The following is a 23,011-nucleotide window of genomic DNA, read 5'->3' as shown; positions in this document are numbered from 1 at the left end:
GCAAATGTGCGAACTTTCATGCAGCACTCCAGTCAAGAGAACTAGTCGGTAAGCGACTATGCGGATGTCACGTCATCGTTTTGCTTCACAGAGCTACCGAGACGGTTGGGGTAAAATTCCGAATGCATTTTACCCCATTCTTATTCTCCTAATTTCCCCCGCGTCATGGTTGAGATGTGGGGTCCTTACTTCGCCTAAGTAGATGTATACGCTTTTTACTTCCAGTGCCTCGCCACCTATCTCAAATCGCGGTGCTCTCCCGAGGTCATTGGTCATTAGTTTAGTTTTCTGCATATTAATTTTCAGGCCCATGGTCCTACTCAACTTGTCCAGTGCTGTAAGAATGCTTTTCAATTCGTCCCCCGAGCCACTTAGGAAAGCAACGCCATCAGCAAATCTGAGGTTACTGAGGTATTCTTTATTAATCCTTGCGTCCACCTGTTCCCAATCCAATGTTCGGAATACCGCTTGTAAACATGCTGCGAATAATATTGGAGATATTGTGTCTCCTTGTCTGACTCCCTTCCTTATAGGTATCTTACAGCTATGCTTTTGGAGGACGACAGCAGCTGTCGACCCATCGTAAATATCCTCTAGTATTCTCACGTAATGCTGGTCTACACACTGATTCTGCAATGCCTGAATGGCTGCTGAGGTTTCGGCCGAGTCAAATGCTTTCTCATATTCTATGAAGGCTATATATAGGGTATAGATAGCAACTCGTTCGTACCCACACATTGGCAAACTATATAAAGTGGTTCTGTATACTCCGCGCATTTTTCTATCACCTGATTGATCGTGTGAATATGGTCTATTATTTACCAGCGTTTAGGAAATCCTGCTTGTTTCTTAGGTTGACTGAAATCTAAGGTGGCAGAAATTCTGTTAGAAATTATCTTGGTAAGTCCTTTGCAGACGACTGACAGTAATGATCGGCCTGTAATTTTTCAAGTCCTTCATGTCACCTTTCTTATGGATTAGGATGATGTTCGCGTTCTTCCAAGATTCCGGTACACTCGCCGTCATTAGGCATTGCGTGTACAGCTTTGCCAGTTTTACCAGTACAAGTTGCCCGCCATCCTACAAGAGATCTCCTGTTATCTCATCTTCATCAAGTGCCTTGCCCCCTTGCATTGCTTTCAAAGCCTTCTTTACTACTTCTGTTGTTACTTGTGGTACGTCTGTCTCTTCTGGACTACGACTTCGTTCGGTATTATCCTGGAAGTCGCTGCTACTGTACGCGTCTCTTGAGACCTCTTAGACTACTATAGCTATTTTATCCGTATTTGTGATGACATTGCCTTGCTTGTCTTTAAGTGCATACATCTCATGTTGCCCCTTGCCTAGACGCCTTTTCACTGCTTTCAGGCTGCCTCCGTCCTTCACAGCATGCTCGATCCTCTCCATATTATACTTCCGTATACCAGCTGTCTTAATCTTATTGAATAAATTCAAAAGAACTTCATTATACACAGTTGTCCGAAAATTTGGTGCATTATGATTGAAAAATAGAGCGCGACTTGGGCAAGAACACAAATGAAGCACGACAGGACAAGCGCTCACTTGCATTTTACATTTATTGAAACATTGTCTCGTATTTATACATGGGTCACAAGGTGCAAGCGCACTGGAACACACTAAAAGGAAAGAATCAAACAAATGATGGGCAAAATCAAAATGACGTTTTCAAAAAATCGTTCTCAGTTGCACGCAAAAATACAGATGTATCGCCGACGCACTTGTCGCCTTTTCTCCTAATATAAAACGCTTCTCAGAGCTCTCTCGCTACTGTACCATCACCCCTGCCGAGAATACGAATCTTCTCAAAGAAAGGTCTGCATTTTTCCGAGAACTGACAGGCCTGCAATCTTCGCAATGCGCGGGTAAATGCGCACGCGTATTATTGTTAAGAAAAGAACTGTGCTTGCGTGCCCGGTAATTCACACATCTGCCCGTCTGGCCGATATAGACCAGCCCGCATGAAAGCGTTATATCGTATACTACCCCGACGTCACAGAGCACAAATCGCTTGGCATTATTCTTTTCGCACTGTTTTTGTTTGGGCTTGCCGGAAATTTGCGCACACAGGTGGCTAAGTTTTTTTGGAGCAGAAAACACCACCGACACTTTGTACCGTTCTGCCACCCTTTTCACGTTATGCGTAACCCTGTGTATATAGGATAGAACAACAGGCTTCACCTAAGGTTGTTCGGGCGGCTTCGCACCTACTTGGCCTTTGAGTTTCCGCAGAAAGCCTTCGACAACACCCACCAAGACATAGCTGGGATAACCGACGACAGAAGTCTGTTCAGTTGAGTCGAAACGCCCTTGAACAGCAAGTACACAAGACTTGAGTGTGGACTAAAAAACCAGAGACGCTATGGCCCTTTTAACAGTTATTGAATGGGATCAGAAGCTATTCACGGGCACGCGGGCGATAGACCGAACAAACATGTCCGGATGAAAACCTAATTAATACTTGCCATGATATGAAGCGCAACAAAAAAACACGGACGAAGAACAGAGTACACGAGACAGGCGCTAACTTCCAACTATTTAATTGGGCTACGCATGTGCTTATGTTCTCTGGGAAAAGAGAGCCCGAGAAAGAATAAGCATGCACATACACAGATGATAATAAAAACAGATATGTGTGATGATGTTGAGGTTAGGGAGATCTCACGACGCGGAAGTAGATGCCAGGAGCAAGAAATGGCGACACCGGTTCGACGGACAAGGAAAACGAACATTTATGCAGTAGGGCAAGTTAGGGCAAGGTTAGACGCGAAGCAAGTGAGTTCGCGCTACTAGAAGGTTCTCTCGACTAGAATGAGTCTCACGTGGTCGATGCACGGAGATGTCGTTGAAGCGCTTGAAGGCGCGAGCGACGTTCTGGATGTTCTGTACCAACGGTCGCAGATCACCTAGGTCCTCGCCGTACTGACGACAGGCTTAAGGAGCCATCAAGCCCGCCAGCCAGTCCATCATGCGAGCCCACTTCTTCCTCCTCCTCGTCTTCCTCTTGTCTTGTTCCGGTCGCTGCTTTGCAATTCACAATAATGATGATTCACGGCGACCCTTTGCGCTGGTCCTTCTCGTTAGTTTGCTTTTGATTTTAGGGATATCACCACAAGATGTTTACAGCACATTTTTCAGAAAACCCATTTCGCTGCTATACAAAGCAATCGATGTATCACTTATGGAGTTATTCGCTCTCACCCTAATATAATATCTTAATTATTTCTATCGCCGCCCTGTTTTTGCTTTTGTTTAGTATTCTTATCTCTTTAAACCGTGGCTCACAACCGCAGGCGCGAGAGTGGGTGGCCAAATGGACTCCATTATATTTTCCAAGGGATAATTCATGTTCCCTAGCGGGATTTCGCTATGTCGACCGTGCTATGTCGACTATGTCGACTGTGCTATGTACACTGTGCTGCCGGTCCCTAGCGCGACCGACAGCACAGTCGACATAGCGATTTGCGTGTTTTTTCCCACTGGCCTTCTTCCTGCGTTCACCCGATATTCGCGAGCACAGGCGCGCAAGTTTACAGAGAACGCAAGGGTGATCTTGTATCTTTTCGCGACCTTTTTCATGTTTGGGGATATTTGTGGCCTTCTCTCCTTTCACCTATTTGAGCAAAGTCTTTGCCACAGCGACGACGACAGTGCCAGGAAAACCGGCCGAGTGAAGCCTGCTGAATTGATTGATAAAACTGTCCTGCATCTTGTGAGCACACGATTTTTGTAACGCAGATTCCAGAGTGAGTGAAGCGATTGCCCTTTTCACAGTTTTTGAATGCGCCGATTCATAGGGCAGCAGTTCTTTGTGAGCGCGTGAATTATACCACCAACAAACGTGGTTTTCAGAAAACCTCATCTTAATATCTAAAAACTGCAATTCATTGTCAACAGGTACTTCTTGGGTAAAGGCTAGGCCTTTCCCGTGTCGATTAAGAAGCTCTGAAATCTTTCCTACCGTGGCAAGGTGCGTTTCCGGAGTTGGTTACTTTAAAATAACTAAAAAGTCATCAACATATCTAAAAACGGTAAGAACAAAATCAGAGTCAAGGGCATCATTAATGGTTCGGTCTAGACTGCTTAAATGATGTTGCACAGAACCGGCGCGACACAGGACCCGATTCAAATGCCATGACGTTGTAGGTAATGCTTTTCGTGAAATGAAATAAAAGTGGATCTAAGGTAAAACTCCAGCAGTACCATTACGTTTGCAACCGACATTCTGGAACTGCACCGCTCCACTTTCACGGATACAGGACTGTACAGAAGCTAACAAATGTTCATGCGATATAGAGTAGTACAGGTCTCTCATGTCAACAGAAAAGCCAACCCAACTGAATGGTTATCTTTCAACACTCCTTAAACATCAACACTCTTTCTAGTAGCAAAAGCGTCATAAATTCACAGAGAGTTCAAGTGCTTCTGGAGAAGCCGGCTCATTTCTTGCTGCCAGGACCCTCTTTCACTGACAATAGTCCAAAACGCTGTCCCCCATTTGTGAGTCTTTGCGAAAAAAAAAACATGGAATGTGTTGTCCCTTCTGGCTTTCTTGATTGAGATGCTGCAGATTCAAGTCCTCGCACATCGCTAACGCTTTTTATTTCACTCGAGAAGGCTTCACTTTCCGCTGGGCAAAGTTCTTTGTGATCGTGTTTAGGACTCTCCCGTTGCTTAGCAAAGACCGTCGAGAAACGCCCACGGAACTCACGGAATTCCAACGCGCACGTGGTCACCCTTTTTCAAGAAAACGGCTTGCGCCTTTTGCAACCCGATAAAGAGGGTTGCTTTGTGGTGATGTCGTCTGGTGAATTCAACGAAAGAGCCCTAGCCGTGATCACAAAGAACTTTTTCCAGCGGAACGTGAAGCCTTCTCGAGTGAAAGAAAAAAATTCGCGCCAATCCACCCTCCGAATGTGGTTGGAAAGCAATGCTGTAAAGGAAACCCACAATGATTACCCATGCGACGTCACTTCAATTCACTTACGTGGCTCTACAAACAGTGAAACCAGAGACAAGTGAAATGCACTTAACCACACCCTTTATTACTGCAAAGAGGTACTCTTTGCTATGGTTAAATCAATGCATGATGCATGAACGTTGGTTGGCTTAGTTGTATTGGTGTAGCACATGAGTGTAAACTCTTTTTTATATAAAATTAAAGGAAGCTCAAACCCGCTGTTGCATGATGTCACTTCTTTGTCTCTGCCGCCGCCGACTGGGGGCGAGGAGATCGGCGGAAGAGACAGGAGCGGAGAAAAAGGAGGAGGAGGTGAAGTAGGAGGGGGAAAATACTTTTATTCAGATTTCTGAATGGCCGAGAGGGTGGCGCAGGCGAGTGGTTTCTTCACTGGAGCCCATTTTCAGTTCGCGCTGCCTGTACTTTGTACTCCAGCTGAAGCTGGGTAGGCAGAGAGGGACTGGAGAGCAGCCTCTCCCATTGGTCTTGTTGGGTATTTGACGGAAAGAGAAGCGTGCTCAGGTCTAAGGTCGCACACCTGATTATGTGGCGGAGTGTTCCTACTTCTGAGCAAAATTTACATTAGGCGTCGTAGCGATTCGGGTGCATTAAGTGAAGACGCGTGGGGTGTGGGAAGGAGCCGCATTGTATGAGGCGTAGGGTAGTTTGTTGTTCTCTGGAAAGGTGAGGGTAATGCGACGGTAGGGTCTCTGAAGGCGATCCTGCTGGGTTATGTCCCTGAACGTGACAAGCGGTTGACTGTCTTCGTGCAGCTCCATAGCCTGGGGGTAAAAGCGCTGGCTAGTTGGTGGGCGTATTCGTTGACCTCCATTGAAGCGTGAGCGGGTGTTCAGGTGAGCTGAATGGAACCGGTTGGGGAATGGTTTTTTACCACAGCAATGTAGCTCGGGGCACCAACCCCGACTGGTAATTCTGGTAGGATTGTTGGGAAGCGGTGACTGCCTTCCGAACCCCTGGTTGAGTGAGAGCCAAGGCGATGGCTGCCTCTTCTGCTGCCATCATTTATTGGGTCTTGAGCACGGAGCAAGAATTATTCAGGAGGCGCAACAGGGCTTGCTCCGGGGGCGCGACAAAGTCACGGCGCCGGGCACGGCACCGATGAGCCCTCTGTCGCGCGGCGCCAAAGGGAAAAGGCGCGCCGGTTCAAGGTCAGGCAGTGCATATCCGGCTGGCGTCCTGGGCAGGCCGCAGACGACGCCGATGAATCCCTCGCGCGACTGAATTTTCATTGTTGTCGGTGGAAGAAATCTTCGCGTATCGTTGTCGTTGTCGTAAGACAAAGGGGCTTTCAGTTTTCTAGAACTCGCAACCTACAAAAAGAAACATGTGGTTGAAAATCTTGGTATGATTAGTTCCAGTGAATGATGGTTCTTATCCTCTATGCCATTAGTTCATGTTCAGTCTGGCCTAACTTCGCCGCCCTGCCTGTGCAACATGAAAAGCGCGCGCAAATCTCAGAACCTGCCCGCGGGAGCGGCGAGAGTGAACCACTCGTGGCGGGAAGGCGGTGTCGGCAGACGTCGTCTGCTCCGGGATTGCTTCTAGTGCTTCGCTTCAAGTGCGGTACGGCTTGTAACTAGGGGAGTATTTACTAATAGTTGCTGCTAAAATGCCCAGCACTTCTATGCATTTATTTCACCGAAAGAAATCTGGCAATTTTCACGATATATTCGATCATATTACGATTTTTGTTCGTCGCGTCCGTAGAAGAACATGTAAACTATGGCAAGGCGCTTGACGCGCCTTCTGTTGTTCTGCTCCGCAAACTGCATTTCCTCCTCGCCAGACAGTGACATTAACGCACCGCCCGCCCGCCCGCGCTGTCCTAGCCCGGCATATTCCCCTCCTGAAATAGTTCTTTCTCCGTGGTCTAGAGTGAGACACATGCAATCAGGTTGCTTCTGGAGGTAGCCGCCATGATGGCGTATGGCTACCCTGGATGTTGGGAGGCGTCTGTTAAAATAACTGCATGATTCCAGCCGAGTGTGGTGTCGGCTGCTTGAGCCCGTGCTTTTCACTGAGCCTCGTCGGGTGAAGGGTTCTAAGCAAAAGGAGCCTCTTTAGTTCTTGTCGCCAAAAGGTCGGGAGCACATCACACGGTGTGACATTCTGTGCTGCCCAGCCAATCTGGTGAAGGAAACGGCGACCCAGTGCTGGTCTGCTCAATGGGAGCTTCTGGTTACATAGATGGCCCTCTGTCAGCTCTTCCACCGTGTTGTGGAGCCCCATCCTAAGCAGCATCTCCGTGGACGCACTCATGGGAAGACCACTGGTCTGCTGAGCCGCCTTTCTAACCATTATATCAAGCATCTTGATGTCCTCCTTGCCGACAAGAAGACAGGGGGGTGACGTGATTCAAGAGAGGACAAAAGCTTGAATTAATCGAAAGGTATCGGCTTCCTTGAGGCCTCGCGTCTTGGTGGCAACTCGCCTGATCATGCGTAATATTTCATTTCATTTCATTTATTTTACCCTCAGGGTACGGATACATTATACAGGGGAGGGGTTACTACAAAGACAAATTGATGACAGAGGCACTGTTCCTAATTAAACAGCAACAATAGAACTGTCTCGTAATGGACTAAAGAAAATACAATCCAGGTGCCCATTGGTGACTTCATTCGGCAATGTTTCAAGCATCTATAAAATAAATATGGTCTTAATCAATAACATAATCATCATGCAAGGCACTCCAACGTATACAATTTGGACACGGAGTTGGAATTTCGAGTTATTTAAACCATGCCTAAATAGATCAGGGTTTTTAATACTTGTTAATGAGCTCGGTAGATTGTTCCAATCCTTGCACGTTTTCGGGAAGAATGATGCGGAATGTGTGACCGTATTCGAATGAGGTACATCGATTTAATGTGAGTGATATCGGCGAGCTGACACGTAAGGCCCAGGACGAATTCATGAATTGTGCAGCGTGAAGTTATGGTGATAAATGTTACTAAAGCGGCAAATTCGTGGGTGTTTTCGGCGAGTCGAGAGGTTCGGAAGGCCTAAAGTTTTTCCATTTGGGTGACGCTGGCGGTTCTGTGGTAATTAGATAAAATAAAACAGGCTGCGCGATTTTTTACCATCTCGACTGAATGTATAATGTCATGTGAGCCGGATCCCAAATAGAAGAAGCATACTAAGTTAGGGCGAACGTAGGTAGTGTATAAAAGTAACTTTAACGACAAAGGTGCAAGAGAAAAATTTCTACGAAGGTAGCCTAGAGTGTGGATAGCCTTGGATGTTATGTTCTCTATATGTAGGTTCCAGCAAAAGTTGGTAGTAATAATAATGCCAAGATACTTGTAAGATAGCGTGGTCTGTGAAGGGGAATAGTTAAGAGTGTAATTGGGTGGTGTCTGATTATTAGCATTGACCTGAATTTTGGGACGTTTACCTGCATCTGCCATGTTGTACACCAAGCTGAGAGATTATCCAAGTCAGTTTCAAGCTGCATAACGTCAGTGTCGTTCGTTATTTTCCGATAGATTACGCAATCGTCTGCAAATAAATATATTTCAGATGTGATCTTAGTTGGCTAATCATTTATATATATATTAGGAATAAGAGAGGTCCTGAAACTGACTCTTGAGGAAGACTGGAACTAACGGTAGATGTAGGAGAGTTTGAGTCATTAGCGCAGACAAATTGAACACGGGCGGTTAAAAAAACATGTATCCAGTCAGGTATTAACGGATCTATGTTAAGAACACTCATTTTATGTAAAAGTAGGGAATGGTCAACTCTGTCAAGCGCTTTAGCAAAATCATGGAATATGCAATCAGTTACAAAGCCAGTATCTAGATTGTTATGCAGATTGCTAGTAATTGAAAAAAAAGTTGAGTGTCACAGGAGAAACATTTTCGGAACCCGTGCTGCGCGGGAATGAAAAAACTATTATCTTCTATAAATTTTGTGAGGTGTGTGAAAATAATATGCTCCATAATTTTGCAGCACAGAGAAGTGAGAGATATTCGCCTGTGGTTAGAAGGTATTTGAGAATCTGCTGATTTAAATATTGGTGTTACTTTGTTATCTAATCTTGTGGCAATGCGTGAAGATGGTAAGATTGCAAAAATATGCATGCTAGTATTAGCGAACAATTTGATTGATGCGGTGTTTGACGCGCTGCAAGGATACGTCACTTTTGACGTTGGCCTGGAGATGTATAGGTCCAGGATTTTGATGCTGGGGATTGGGATGATGGGCCATCAAGGATTAATTTATTGTATTCTTTGATGTGGCGTTCGGCGTGAGCGCGGACGACAAGGATCTCTGATTTTTGTGGTGAACATCGGAAGCCGCAGGCTTTTTAGCACATTGGCGACTAGAAGTGAGATGCCATGCGTTGGTGTAAACTTCCTTTAGTGTTTGCGACTCCTTGCGCATGAGAAAGGCGCGCACACGGCCTCTACACCTGCTTTGGGCAGAACGCACACAGACTCAAGAGGTAGCGTGACGCTATCACGTGTCATTAGGCGAGAACGCAGGGGTAAAACCGCAGATGTGCTTGGTGAGTGCACCACCTCTCTTCCCCGTCTCCGCATGGGCTCGTAGCTCAATCGGTAAGACAACGGGCTCTCGCTTTGTTGCTCTGTTAGTTCCAAGTTGGGTTTCTGGCGGTCTCAGTAACTTCTTTTATTTGATCGCGGGAGTTTTCTGTTTACACCAACCGTCGTGAAAGAACCCTTGGGGGGTAGAGGTAAAAAGCTTTGCTTTAAACGCGTTAGCAATGTGCGAGGATTGTATCTGCAGCATCTCGAGAAAGCCATGACAGCCAGCAAGGACAACACACTCCATGTGTTTTTTTTTTCGCAAAAACTCACAAATGGGGGACACCATTTAGGACTATTGTCAGTGAGAGAGGGTCCTGGCAGCAAGAAATGAGCCGGCTTCTCCAGAAGCACTTGAAATCTCTGCGCATTGATGACCCTATTGCTACTAGAAACAGTGCTGATGTTTAAGGAGTGTTGAAAGATAACCATTCAGTTGGGTTCGCTTTTCTGTTGACATGACAGACCTGTCATGTCTATATTGCATGAACTACTCTATACCGCATGAACATTTGTTGGCTTCTGTACAGTCCTGCATCGATGAGAGTGGAGCGGTGCAGTTCCAGAATGTCGGTTGCAAACGTAATGGTACTGCTGGAGTTTTACCTTAGTTCCACTTTTATTTCATTTCACGAAAAGCATTACCTACAACGTCATGGCATTTATATCGAGTCCTGTGTCGCGCCGGTTCTGTGAAACGTCTTTTTAAGCACTCTACACGTACCATTAATGATGCCATTGACTCTAATTTTGTTGTTACCGTTTTTAGATATGTTGATGCTTTTTAGGGATTTTAACGAAACTATCCCCGGAAACGCACCTTGCCACGGTAAGGAAGATTTTAGAGCTTTTTAATCGACACGGGAAAGGCCTAGCCTTTACCCACGAAGTACCTGTTGACAGTGAATTGAAGTTTTTAGATATTACTGTGAGGTTTTCTGAAGACCTTGTTTGTTGGTGGTATAATCCACACACTCACAAAGAACTGCCTCCCTATGTATCGGCGCATTCAAAAACCGTGAAAAGGGCAATCGCTTCACGCACTCTGGAATCCGCGTTACAAAAATCGTGTTCTCACAAGATACAGGACCGTTTTATCAATCAAACCGGCAGGCTTCACTCGGCCGGTTTTCCTGGCACTGTCGTCGTCGCTGTGGCAAAGACTTTGCTCAAAAAGGTGAAAGGAGAGAAGATCTCTCCTCTGCAGAAAACTGATGTCATACCGTACATGCACAGTGTACCACAACATGAAAAAGGTCGCCGAAAGATACGAGATCACCCTTGCGTTCTCTGCCCCATGTAAACTTGCGGGCCTGTGAACGCAAGGAGAAGGCATGTGGGAAGAAAAAAGCCAATCGTTATGTCGACTTTGCTTTCGGTATTGTATACGAAATACCGCTATCTTGCGGAAGGTCTTACGTTGACCAAACGGGTCATTGCGGCAACGAGAGAGCCAGAGAACATGAATGGTCCCTTGGAAAAGATATTGGAGCACATTTTCCCACCCACTCTCATGCCTGCGATTGAGCCACGGTTAAAAGAGATAAGAATACTAATGAAAAGCAAAAGCAGGGCGGCGAGGGAATTAGCCGAAGCGTATTATATCACGGAGAGAGCGAATGACTGTGTAAGTGATACCTTGATTGCTTTGTGTAGTACCAAATGGGTTTTCTGAAAAATGTGCTGTAAACATATCGGTTTTTATTATCATCTGTGTATGTGCATGCTCCATTTTTCTCGCCCTCTTTTTTTCCCGGTTTTCCCAGGGAATATAAGCACATGCGTAGCCGAATAAAATAGTAGGAAGTTATAGCCCGTCTCGTCTACTCTCTTCTTCGTCCGTGTTTTTTTTTTTTTGCGCTTCAATTCATGGCAACTACTCACCAACTAGCCGAGCAAGAAGTTCTTCTCAGCTTAAACTTATATGTTTAAAAACTGCATGGTGTCATGACTTGAAACCTCGTTTGTAAATGCGCGGCCCTTCGCATGCCGGCTAAACCCTGAAACTGCAAAAGGGATTTTAGAGAATTTTACCCGGGATGGGAAGGGTCTCGCATTTACACATGAGGTTCCAAGTCATGACACTCTGCAATTTTGACGTTAATTTTAAGTTTTTATCCGACCATCTTTGTTGGGTCTATCTCCCGCGTGGCCGTAAAAAGCTTTTGCCAGATACATCATCCCATTTCAAAAACTGTTAAAAGGGCCATAGCGTCTCTGGTTCTATAATCCGCACTGAAAAGTCATGTGTACAGGCTATTCAAGAGAGCTTTCACTCTCAAATGAAGAGTGCTCTGTCGGTCTGTTACCCGAGCTTTGTCATGGTGGGTGTTGTCGAAGCCTTGCTGAGGAAAGGCAAAGGCCAAGTAGGTGCGAAGTAGCCAAAACAACCTAAGGCGAAGCGTGTTGTTCTACCATATTATACATACGGTTACGCATAACCTGAAAAATGTGCAAAATGGTACGGAGTTCCGGCAGTGCTTCCGCTCCACAAACATGTGGCCGCCTGTGTGTGCAAATTTCCGGCAATCCCGAACAAAAACAGTGCAAAGAGAAGCTTGCCAAGCTCTTTGTGCTCTGTGACGTCGGATTAGTATACGAGATACCGCTTTCAACGGGCTGGCCTCTACCGCCCAGACGGGCAGATTTGTGACTGAGCGGGCACGCGAGCAGAGTGCTTCTCTCAACAGCAGTACGCCCGCGCATTTATCCGCGCATTGCAAATATTGCAGTCCTGTCAGTTCTTTGGAAAATTTCAGTTTTCTTTGAGAATACTTGAAATCTTGGCAGGAGTGATCCTCAGGTAGTGAGGGAGCTCTTGGAAGCGTTTTATACTAAGAAAAAAAGGGACAAGTGCGTCACCGATACATCTGTGCTTTTGTGCCACAAGCATGAATTTTTGGAAAAGTCACTTCCAGTTTTGTCCATGATTTGTTTGGTGTTTTCTTTTTAGTGTAATCCAGTGCGCATGCTCGTATAAACCTGTATAAACGCGAGACGATGTTTTAAATAAATGTTAGTTGCAAGTGAGCGCTTGTCCCCTCGTTCTTCATTTGTGCTGTTGTCCAAGTCGCGCTCTATTTTTCAATCATAACTTCAAAAGCTCCGTCAGGTCTATTCTGTGAGCCGTTGCGGATATTGTCGTGCTTTGCCATTTCATAATGAAATATTTCGTCTCCTGGGAAATTTTGCCCCTATTCTTTCTGGCTATCTTACCTCCGTTTTCTACTGCCCACTCCGAGATAATATCCGTAAAATTGTCGCTCGCTTCCTGTGCTGTAAGTTCTGGTTCCTCCGTTATGGCTGAATACCGGTTCTGCAGCGCGATCCTGAATTGTTCAACCTTCTGTCTTACTGTCAGCTCATTGATTGGCTTCTTTCGCACTTGATTTTCACGGTCCCTCCTCAAATATAGCCTAATTCGAGATCTTACCATACAATTGTCACAACACCGCACCCTTGCGATCACTTCCACATCATGCAAGCCGCCAGGGTTATCGCAGAGTATGAAGTCAAGTTTATTTTTATACTCCCCATTCGGGCTTCTCCATGTCCACAACCGGCTCTCCCATTTTGCAGACGAAAGTAATAATTATGCGTAGATTATTCCTTTCTGAGTACTCTATAGTGATAAGTCCCCTCAATTATTTCTACAACCTAGAGGACAGTTCCCAACGGCGTTGTCTCCAGCCTGCTTCTTGCCTAGTATAGCATTGATATTTCCGATAACTAAAGTGTACTGTTTTTACTTTAGCCATTGATAATTCCACATCTTCATAGAAGCGTTCAACTAGCTGGTCGTCGTGGCCAGATGTTGGCGCATAGTCCTGTAGCTGCTTGAGTTTGCACCTCCGGCTACCCTTTTGTTAATGGTATAGTATTCGTCTATGTTGCCAGCTATGCTTTTATTGGCTTGAAGCCCCACTCGCAGTTATCTTACACCAGGACAACATAGGGCGTGTTCATTTTTCAGCACTGTAAAGTGTTCACCTTTCCTCCTAACCTTACTGAGCCCTATTAAATCGCATTAATTGCCATCTAATTCCTGGAACAGCACCTATAGACTCGCCTCGCTAGATACAGTTCTCGTGTTAAACGTTTCCAGGTTTAACATGCATCAGACTGTCTCTAATCAGGGGAAGCACTTTCTGCGGGATGCGGGGGCAAACCTTGTAGTTGTAACAGATGCTGCACTGGTGGAAATCCTCCTCCATCCTGGTGGTGATCCGGCGCTGCACGAGCTGGTCGAAGCGGCAGTCCGGGTGCAGCCTCAGAGTGACGACGTAGCCACGCCCGTATTTCTGCTGCAGCTGCGCCGCGTCGCCCAGCGCCTCGACCTTCCCGTCCTCGAGCAGGGCCACCCGGTCGCACAGCAGCTCGCAGTGGGACATGCTGCCAGTGCATGCGCGAGATAGCAGTGCCGAGGGTGAAAAGGGGATGCTATGTTGTACTCAGCCTGTCGCAATGGAGGTCGGACGCGCACACACTATAAACACCAGCGCTTAATTATATAAGCCTAATCAGTTAGGTGTGCGGGTAAGTGAATTCCGCACGACGCTACTCATGAAAATAGGCGTTCTCCACCGTTGGATGTTGTAAATGCCCAAGTCAGAGCCCGTATGATTGGGGGATTCACACAGCGACATCCGGAAACCTTATCGCTGCTTTGCACGAGCGCGATACTACAGGGGAGAGGCTGCTATAGGTTTACAGAGAATAATGCGCGCGGTGTGCCAATATCCTTGCACACACTTCTGTACAAAATCAGACATGTGATATACAGTTGAACACGGATATATCGAACACGGATATATCGAATTATTGTCTATATCGAACAGTGCAAACATCCCCTTGAAAATCCCATGCAAAAGTATAGGGCTCTTGTGCGCGTGTATCGAACTCCTGATCATGGGCAGATTGGATATATCGAATTCAGCGCCGAAGGTGCCCCTTAAAGTTTGCTTGTTCTGATGGGGTGGAGTTGATGATAATGTTGACTCATCGCAGGAGCTGCCTGGCTTGGTGAGACAGAGGCGGCGTCCGCGGCATTATGTTGCTTCGATGGCCTTCAACAGCTGTTTTCACGCTAGCACGAGGGGCAGCTCTATGATAGCTAGAACGCGGATAGTGGTTGGGGGGAAAGAACATAAAGAAGCAAAAGAAATTGACCGGAGGCACTCTTTTTCTGTGATTTAGCTGTTTGGTGGCTCGTGCAAGAGGACCGATGCGGCGTTGTATGTTTGTTTTGTCCAAGGCCTTCATTTCGGAGCATCGAAAGCGGGAATTCGTTGGGTGCAGGCTGCTGAAAAGATGTTGGTTGAAAAGGCGTTCGGAATTCCTCGCAGTAGTTTTGCGGGCGATACACGCATCTACGTTGACGTAAAGGCGAATGCAGCACAACCCGCCCCGGCTATTCCGTAGCGTGCCGGGTGCAAAGCGACTGCATTGCACGCCTCCAGATGGGGGAGGTGTTCAGTTCGAATACAGAAGATAACGCCACTCAGTGCCTGACAACGTTCCCAACCGCCTACTGCAGTCGAGGTTCTGTCAGCGTTATTCCCCTCTGTTGTGGTACAGTGTACAGCGTTGATTTTCTCATTTGTGCGTGTTTGTAATCTTTAAGACAATTTGGCGAACTTTACGACGCAGAATAAAAAACAAGCGAAGCTCGAATACATTTCAGTGATAAATAAAGTGCGGTGGTCATCATGCTGCGGTTCGGATTTTCCGTGCTTTGAGGGTCAAAACGGTGAACTATCACTTTCCATGACTACAGAAAACTCTCAGTGATGTGCGGAGTTGTCAGATAATCTTCAGATAGGCGTATTTGATATATCGAATTATCGATATATCGAATTCTTTCACGATCCCCTTGGAGTTCGATATATCCGTGTTCGACTGTAAACAAATCTTCCGCCTCACCGGTGCGATGTCATGACGATGGACATGGCGCGCGTGCTCTTGAGGACCTGCACCATCCGGATGATCTCGTTGCGGAAGAGCGGCTCCACGTCCGAGTACGGCTCGTCCAGCAGGAGCACAGGGGGCGCACCAATCACAGCCATCGCTATGAGCAGCATCTTGATCTCGCTGTGGCTGCACGGTGAGGGAATGTGACAGCTAAACCGAAACCCCTCCTTCGCGTACTTCCCTACGCGCAACTTAGAAGTACCATCATCATCGTCCCTACCCTGGTTGTACAACTTGCAGCAGTATGCCACACTTTTTACCTAGTAGGGCGATCACGCAGCATCGTGTGACGCACTGCTGCGTGATCGCCCTACTAGGTAAAGATAAAGGAGTACACCTCTGCGGCGTTCTTTTAGTTAAGCTTAAATATCCTAATCCCTAGCATGCTACCCGTCTTTTTTGAGGCTATTCTGCGTGGCAATGTCCAGTTTTACGCTATTGAGGTTTGTTACTTTTACAATGTAGCTCATTTCTTACCAGCACAAAAATGCGGCTGGTTCCGGCGCACTACATGTTTAAATTGTACACAGCCGGAAAGGATGAGTCGATCGTTCAGTCGTTAGTTCTCGTTTCTGCTCTAAAATTTTGGGACTCATAGCTTCAGCGCAGTAATCGCACCAAAAACGTCTTGTTAGAATCCAGGAACGCAAAAAGGAACAAAATAAAAGCCATTACTCCCTGCGAATGTGGAGGGCCAGGGGGTCTGTATAGCACCCGCGGGCCTGCATGCGCCCGTTGGTCGTAGAGCCGCGGAGCAGCACCACTTAGTAAAAAGGAATCATTTCGCAATCTCTGAACGTTGTCGAGTTACCCTTTGGATATACTGTGAGTATATTAGCCGTAATATAAGACAGGTTCAGGGATATGCAAAGACATGCTATGTTCGGTTTAAGCTTATGTTAAGCTTAGGTCTAAGGTTAATAGTAAATAGAAGATTAAGGCTAGGATTATTACGGGAGGTTAGGGTTGGTTATGTTAGGTATATTGTCAATCCATCCCTATTCATCATGCTGTATTATCCGCATACATCTAACGTAATTCACCTTTATATACCCATTCATCATTACTGTCTTAATCTAACCAAATGTGTCTTAATTGCAACTAACCAAACTTATATCATAGCAATACATCTAAACACGCCTGAATTCATCCTAATTTATCTTATACTGCTATAATATAACTTAAGCTTATTTTATTGAATCGAACCTGCTATCATATATCCAAACCTGCCCAACGCCTCGCTGTCTACCTTGATTTATCCTCAAGCACCTCCCATTCACTTCAAGCTTTTATTAAACCTCAATCCACCCTGAGCATCTTTTTATTTTTACCAAGAATGCCCTTCATCGGTGTTAATCAACCCACTGTACCAAAATTACTGTATTAAACTGATTCCGCTTTTATTTACCATAATTATTAATTATTCCTATTTCTTCTCAATCCAGTGTACTTAATTTTACACCACAAAAGTCTACCTTCGTCAACCTTAACACCTGGAGCCCTCTCGTTGTCCCGTTAATACGTCCCTGAATCAACGTAAATTCCCGAAGCGTTGTTAATAAAACCCAACCGCTGGAATGCTTTTCTTTGCTACATGACCCACACTTGATTGCAGTAACAGAAATCTGACTAAATAATGATATAAGCAATTATGAAGTTTTAAATGCGGAGTAATTTAGGACCGCACAATGTCCGTCCGCGTGCGTGAACATCACATTCACAATCGGAAAAAATCACACAGCCATCGGCAAGATTCCAGCCTTTGTCTGGTAGACCAGACAAAGTTAGTGTTAGCCGCCTTATCCGTTGTGTTACGACTGTGAATTAAACGGCCGTAGCCAACGACCGTGAGTCAAACGACCGGGAGTCAAACGACCGAAAGTCAAACGGCTTACTCCCTCGCCCTTAAAGGGACACTGAAGGGAATTTGTCAAGCTCCCGTTTTTGCTTGCACTGCGTAGACTGGCTCAAATTAGCACACTTTTCATCGTTTATCCGGTTGACAAATCGGTAATTATTTTACAAAGCGCGAAAGAAGAAAAACTACCATGCGCGGTTTGCGGCGGCCGCACCAACTAAGGCTGTGACGTTGAGAGGAGGGGCGCCGTGATTGGACGATGCCCAAGGTTAGCAATCACACAAGTTTCGGTTTCGGTTTCGGTTCTGTAAAACATAACCAATGGCTTTGTTGGATGGGCATTCTCAATATCTCAGTAATCATCGTACCGCGCTTCTGCCATGTTGTCGGCTGTAAAATGCACAAGATAAGCCTCCCAGGACGGCTTGTAGTCGTAGCATTCACTAGCCGAGACCTACGCAGTGCATGAACGCCCTCCGCGTACCCGCAGACGCCCAAATGTCATGCGCTTTTCCCCCATATTTGGAGCTTGCCTCCCTCATGCCTGTATCGTAAAAAGCGTGTTCGCACCAGGCCAAGGGTCTGTTCATTCTGGCCTGTGCCCACTGCCTGCAAGCAGTCGGTGCTTATGGCAACAGCACGCCAACGAGAACTCGCTAGCGCGCCAGTGCCAGCCTGCGCGCGTTTTGTGAACTAGTTCGTGTAGCCATGAACGTTGCGGCCCCCAAAAAGGTGAACTCAATATAGAAAACATCGGCGGAAAACAAAAAGTTAACTTACAAAAAAAAAAGCACGTACCCGCGGGGATTCGAACTCGTGACTCGCAAAACATTTGGGGTGGATTCCTAGCGCCCTAGACTGCTAGGCCACGGAGCGGGACGGGAATGCCTTGCTAATATAGGGTATATATTGTACAACCGGTTTACACTTTTATTTAGTTTTGGCATTTCAAGCCGCTTAGGTGACTATTTGTTGTACTGCGATCGTGCAGTAAGCGTCGCCCGAGTTTCCACAGTAGCTCACGTCTAGCAATTGCATTTCGTAGACGGAAAAGCGTTCGCAGATGCGTAGTCGTGCTGCTGACCGCTGTGCTTGTTCGCCCAGCGCAAAAAAGTGCTTCCCGCGCCCTAGTTTTACGCTGTACGGTAAAAATATCAGTTGATTTTATTTGCTTAGTACCTATATTGACTTCGCTGACTCTTCTCCCGCCTTCAAGAGGCCTTATATTTTCCTACTGGCGTACCAGTCAGCGAAGCGTCGCATGTGCAGCGCTTGTGTGAAGCGACCTTGACTTGGAGCTAGATACAGTGTACAAACAAACCAAGTAAAGAAAGGCACATTCTTCCATTCACAAACGTGTCCTGGCTTCGTTTCAACTAAGCGAACGAATTGCGACCAAGCAATTTTTTTTTAACCTCCTTGATTGCGACGACCCGCCGGCGGCCGGCGGACGAAACGCTGGGCCGACTGACTCTGTCGGCCGGGGAGCCGTGCAGTAGCGCAGCCGTGGCGCAGCCAATTGCCAGCTCATCCCCTCCTGACGTCACACGAAAACGCCACAGAAAATGGGCGAGCGTAAAGAGAGGAGGACAGCGTTTTCGAATTAGTTTTTCTACTAAATAAAATCGCGTAAACGCGCCTAGAGTGGTCGAAACATGGCCTGGGGACCCCGGACAACAATTTGCGCTAGAAATCCCGCAATGTTTACATATCACTTCAGTGTCCCTTTAACGGTGCGGACTACCTTAGAACCTCCCAATGTCCGTCCGCGTGCATCCGTGCGCACACCAGCAAAAAGCGAAAATCAAGCGAAATTAAATTTAAGCCCTGAGTTGCAGTTTCATTTAGGGAATAATCAAGGTGCAACTCGCGGCTCAGTCGGTCGGAGCGCAAATTGAATGTCACTCTGAGCGCAACATGGATGTCATTTCGAGTCCCCGTACTCCGCACCCTCGCCATCATCGACGGAGTGGAGATGCTGCCATTTTTTTTCTATATCGTTTAACGTTTTTCGTAAAGACCGAACGACGAGGGGTGGGGGCGTGGTATTGATGATAAAAGATACACTCAGATTCGAGCCCTTGCCCTTAATCAACACCCATGAAAGTATGTGGTGCAAGCTTTTTGTGCTCGATGTAGTTTTAATAATTGGAGTAGTGTATTGGCCCCCTGGAAGTACCACAGATTTTCTTAATCAGCTAGATGACCACTTATCAGAGCTAACTAATGGCAGAAGCAGAATTATTGTTGCCAGAGGCTAATATTTTTCATGTAAACGGGGATGCAAGGACTGCTCGGGCCACAGAGCGGACGCACGCTGACACTATGCTAGCGATAATTGCCAAACATAGCCTCATTCAAGTTGTAAACGGGCCGACTCGAATACAGGGTCAAGCCAGACTACCCTTGACTTATTACTCTTGTCAGATTAAACCTTCGGGTATGAAGTCGATATCAAAGGCGGAATTTCTGATCTTGAAGTTGTGCTTGCTGGTCTCAGAATTAAATATAAAATAAACCAAGTCAAAGCTTCCACAGTGTACGTTTATGATTTCCAAAATACCTATAACATATCAATCGTCGATTACCTTGAACTGGCTCTTGACAGAATGCCGCAGGAAGACCATGTAAATTTGCTCTGGATCCGTACTTAAAATCCGTCGTTAGACATTGCCTTTCCGGATTTGTGCCGCTAAAAGGTTAACGTGTTCAAAAAGGCAACCCCTGGATAACGCGAAATGTCATCCACATACAGCGAAGGCTACAGCGCGCGCAACCCCCCCCCCCCTCCCCCCCCCCCCCCCCCCCCGGGATATCACACGTTGATAGCTGAGCTTTGTGCCGGAGTGCAAAAAGAGTTGAAGGAAGCTAAAACTCAATTCTTCCGTAGTAGATTCACCAAATATATGGACAATTCGGCTCGGAAATTTTTGCGGTCTCTATCTGGTAATAAACTTTCAATGAACGCAGTAGTTGTGAACGGAAACATTTGTAGTCAGCTGAGGGACATTGCACAGGCTTTGGAGAATTTTTTAGGGCGAGTTTTCACTACGCATACGACTATTAATTTTGCGGAAGACAAACCTAAAATTTACGTGATAGTGTTGTTGTGTCGCAGGAAGGTGTGCTTGCGTTACCCGTGAGAATGGGGCGGATATTTAAAACAGGACACCCACTTCATGTGGAAAATTACCGCCCTATTTCGATTACGTATGCAGTATGCAAAATATTAGAGCACATAATCAGGAAATATTTGGTCACATACATTGCAAACACCAACCTTTTTTATGCGAAACAGCATGGGTTCCGCAGGCGCCTCTCAACTGTAGCATAATTATCTTAAATTTCGCATTTCTTCACCGAAGTCATCAACTCGAAAGAGCAGCTTGACGCAGTTTCGATAGATCTTCCGGAGGGCTTTGACCGAGTTTGCCATGTGAAACCTATTAATAGGTTGTGTGATTTCGGTAATATTTCGGGGATTATTCGTTGCATTCAGCTGCACATAGAGAACAGGCAACAGTTTGTTGAAATTCTGGGAAACAGCGCGAAAAAGACGTGGACGAAGGGAACGGACAGGACGAGCGCTGACTCACAACTAGTTTATTCAAAGGATCCGTGCGGAAAATAAACGTTTACAACAGAAGAGAGAGAGAGAGAGAGAGAGAGAGAGAGAGAAACAAACCATTCAAATCAAACACACTCCCTCGTACCCCGTCCCCCCCATCGTCAGCATTCAAAATCTTAACATGAAACTCATGAAGAATGAACAGAGGGCCACACCGGGCTGATAACTGGGATACAGAACTTCGTGACATCAAGCATAACGGCACGTGCTAGCCAAGCACGCATATTCATTGTCACACAGCGCAATCGACGTTTGGCTTACAGAATTAGCTACCAATTTTCTTATGTGAAAGGCTTCAATAATTTCCCGGTCTGTCTGCCTGGCGTGTCCAGAAAGAACGGTTGTTTCTTTTAGCAAAGGATAGCAGCCGCATGCGCGGCAGTGGTCTGCCAGCCGGGAGTAGGTGGTCGCTTTTAGCGACCTTCTATGCTCGCCTAGGCGAGTGTTGACACATCGGCCACTCTCAGCTACGTAGCTCTTGCCACAAGACAGAGGAAGCAGATAAACTATACCTGTCTTGCACGGAAGAAACCTTGGTCTGTGTTTCACACCACAGCTACCCTCTGTGCGATTGCACTCTGCGCACTGTAAACGCAAACTAGCCGGAAATGGAGTTTTAATCAAGTAATGTTCCCTAAAAAGTACTTATAGCAAAAAATGTACTCCCTAGGCATGGTCTAAACAAGTGGACGAACCTCCATGGTAGTACCGCTGCCCATCCGTGTAGCAAAAGGGAGGATTTAGAACGACATAACACCATTTGTGAGATGGCGTTCGGTCCCTTGTAAACAACCACGTCCACAATAAACTCCCCATCTGGGGTAATCATCTCAAGCGGGCGGTCGCCATGTTAGTCTTGTGTTGTTTCCGTGTGTCAGCACTTCAACCATGGACTAATGCTAATTAGAACGAGAAAGCAGGACGTGACAGTTGCATGCAGCTACAAAACCGATACCGTACGTATACCCGTATAGATGCTTCAGCCAGCGCGATCACAAGCAGACAGCGCGGCCGTGTTCTTTCATTCTGTTTATTTTGGCGGTAGGTGTTGTCAAACTCTGCTGCTAACAAAGAGACAGTTCTCGCCGTTGCAAACAATTGCAATGTTCATCTGCTTCGCTTGCTTGCGCATATATAGACAATTTAAATTCTCGTGCCAGCGCGCCAACGCACCCGACTGCAGCGACTCAACTTGCCCTGGCGGCACGACTTGCTGCCCGGATGTAAACAGCCTCCGTGCTATCAATGCAGCGCTTCAAGCCTCGCCTTGGGCCATCGTTTTTTCTTATTTGAGAAGGACTAGTACTGCCATTTGGTGGAAAGATTTTTATGTGCCCCTGTCACACGACGAACGGCCGCTAACAACATTTGGATACGGCGACAGCTGTGGACAGCTCGCTGGTAAGTGCTCTTTCATCAGTCGATGCGTTTGTCAAACGTTTGGATAGGGTTAACTGCGAAGTACCCGTGCCGCACACAGCACGTACACGCACGGGCAAAGAAAAAACCGCACACTCGTTTTATTGTATTTGTTTGTGGCTTTTGGGGTATGCATTCGCATTCTTTTGTAGGCCGGTTTGTAACAGGGCATTCGATATGAAATCGTTTGTCGCGCACGGCGTCGTTTCAAAGCAACGTGACGGTTACTCAGGTAGCCGAATCGTCTCCGACAGCAGTGCATCGTCGGGCCCGGTCGGTGAATATTGTGGGACTCTGTCTCTCATATGCATCGAACTGCTCGTGTTCTTTTTAGTTAACTGCTCTACTTTGTAATATCTATTTGTTAACGCTCCTGATGGCTTGCCTGTCCAAACATAAGTCTTTGTGTTGTTTTCGTTCAAGGCTCTGACTCATTCTTAGCGCTCTGGTCGGCGAAAGCCGCAGATCAGACGGCCACCCCCTTCGAAAACTGTGCCTTGTAGATTCGGTGGGGTTGTTTGCTCGCTTGAGTCGACTCTTCACATCTAACAGCGTACCCTATTAAGGAAACGGTGACATGCGTA

At 46.4% G+C, this 23,011-nt stretch overlaps 1 protein-coding gene across 1 annotated transcript in view; it reads right to left on the bottom strand.

Moving 5' to 3' along the window:
- Positions 1–23,011, bottom strand: part of LOC144167866 (phospholipid-transporting ATPase ABCA3-like) — a 91,778-nt gene that overhangs the window by 2,675 nt on the left and 66,092 nt on the right. The window contains exons 20-21 of the mRNA XM_077697016.1: positions 15,475–15,648; positions 13,722–13,944 (exon numbers count right to left, since the gene is read on the bottom strand). Coding sequence (XP_077553142.1) covers positions 13,722–13,944; positions 15,475–15,648 — 397 coding nt within the window. The remainder of the gene's footprint in view (positions 1–13,721; positions 13,945–15,474; positions 15,649–23,011) is intronic.

Source organism: Haemaphysalis longicornis, unplaced genomic scaffold (genome assembly GCF_048455015.1).
Source record: "Haemaphysalis longicornis isolate Haplotype H1 unplaced genomic scaffold, Haemaphysalis longicornis Haplotype H1 scaffold_2, whole genome shotgun sequence".
NCBI classification, from domain to species: Eukaryota; Metazoa; Arthropoda; class Arachnida; order Ixodida; family Ixodidae; genus Haemaphysalis; species Haemaphysalis longicornis.
The sequence above is the reverse complement of the archived record's forward strand: the minus strand, read 5'-3'. Positions and strand labels throughout refer to the sequence as shown.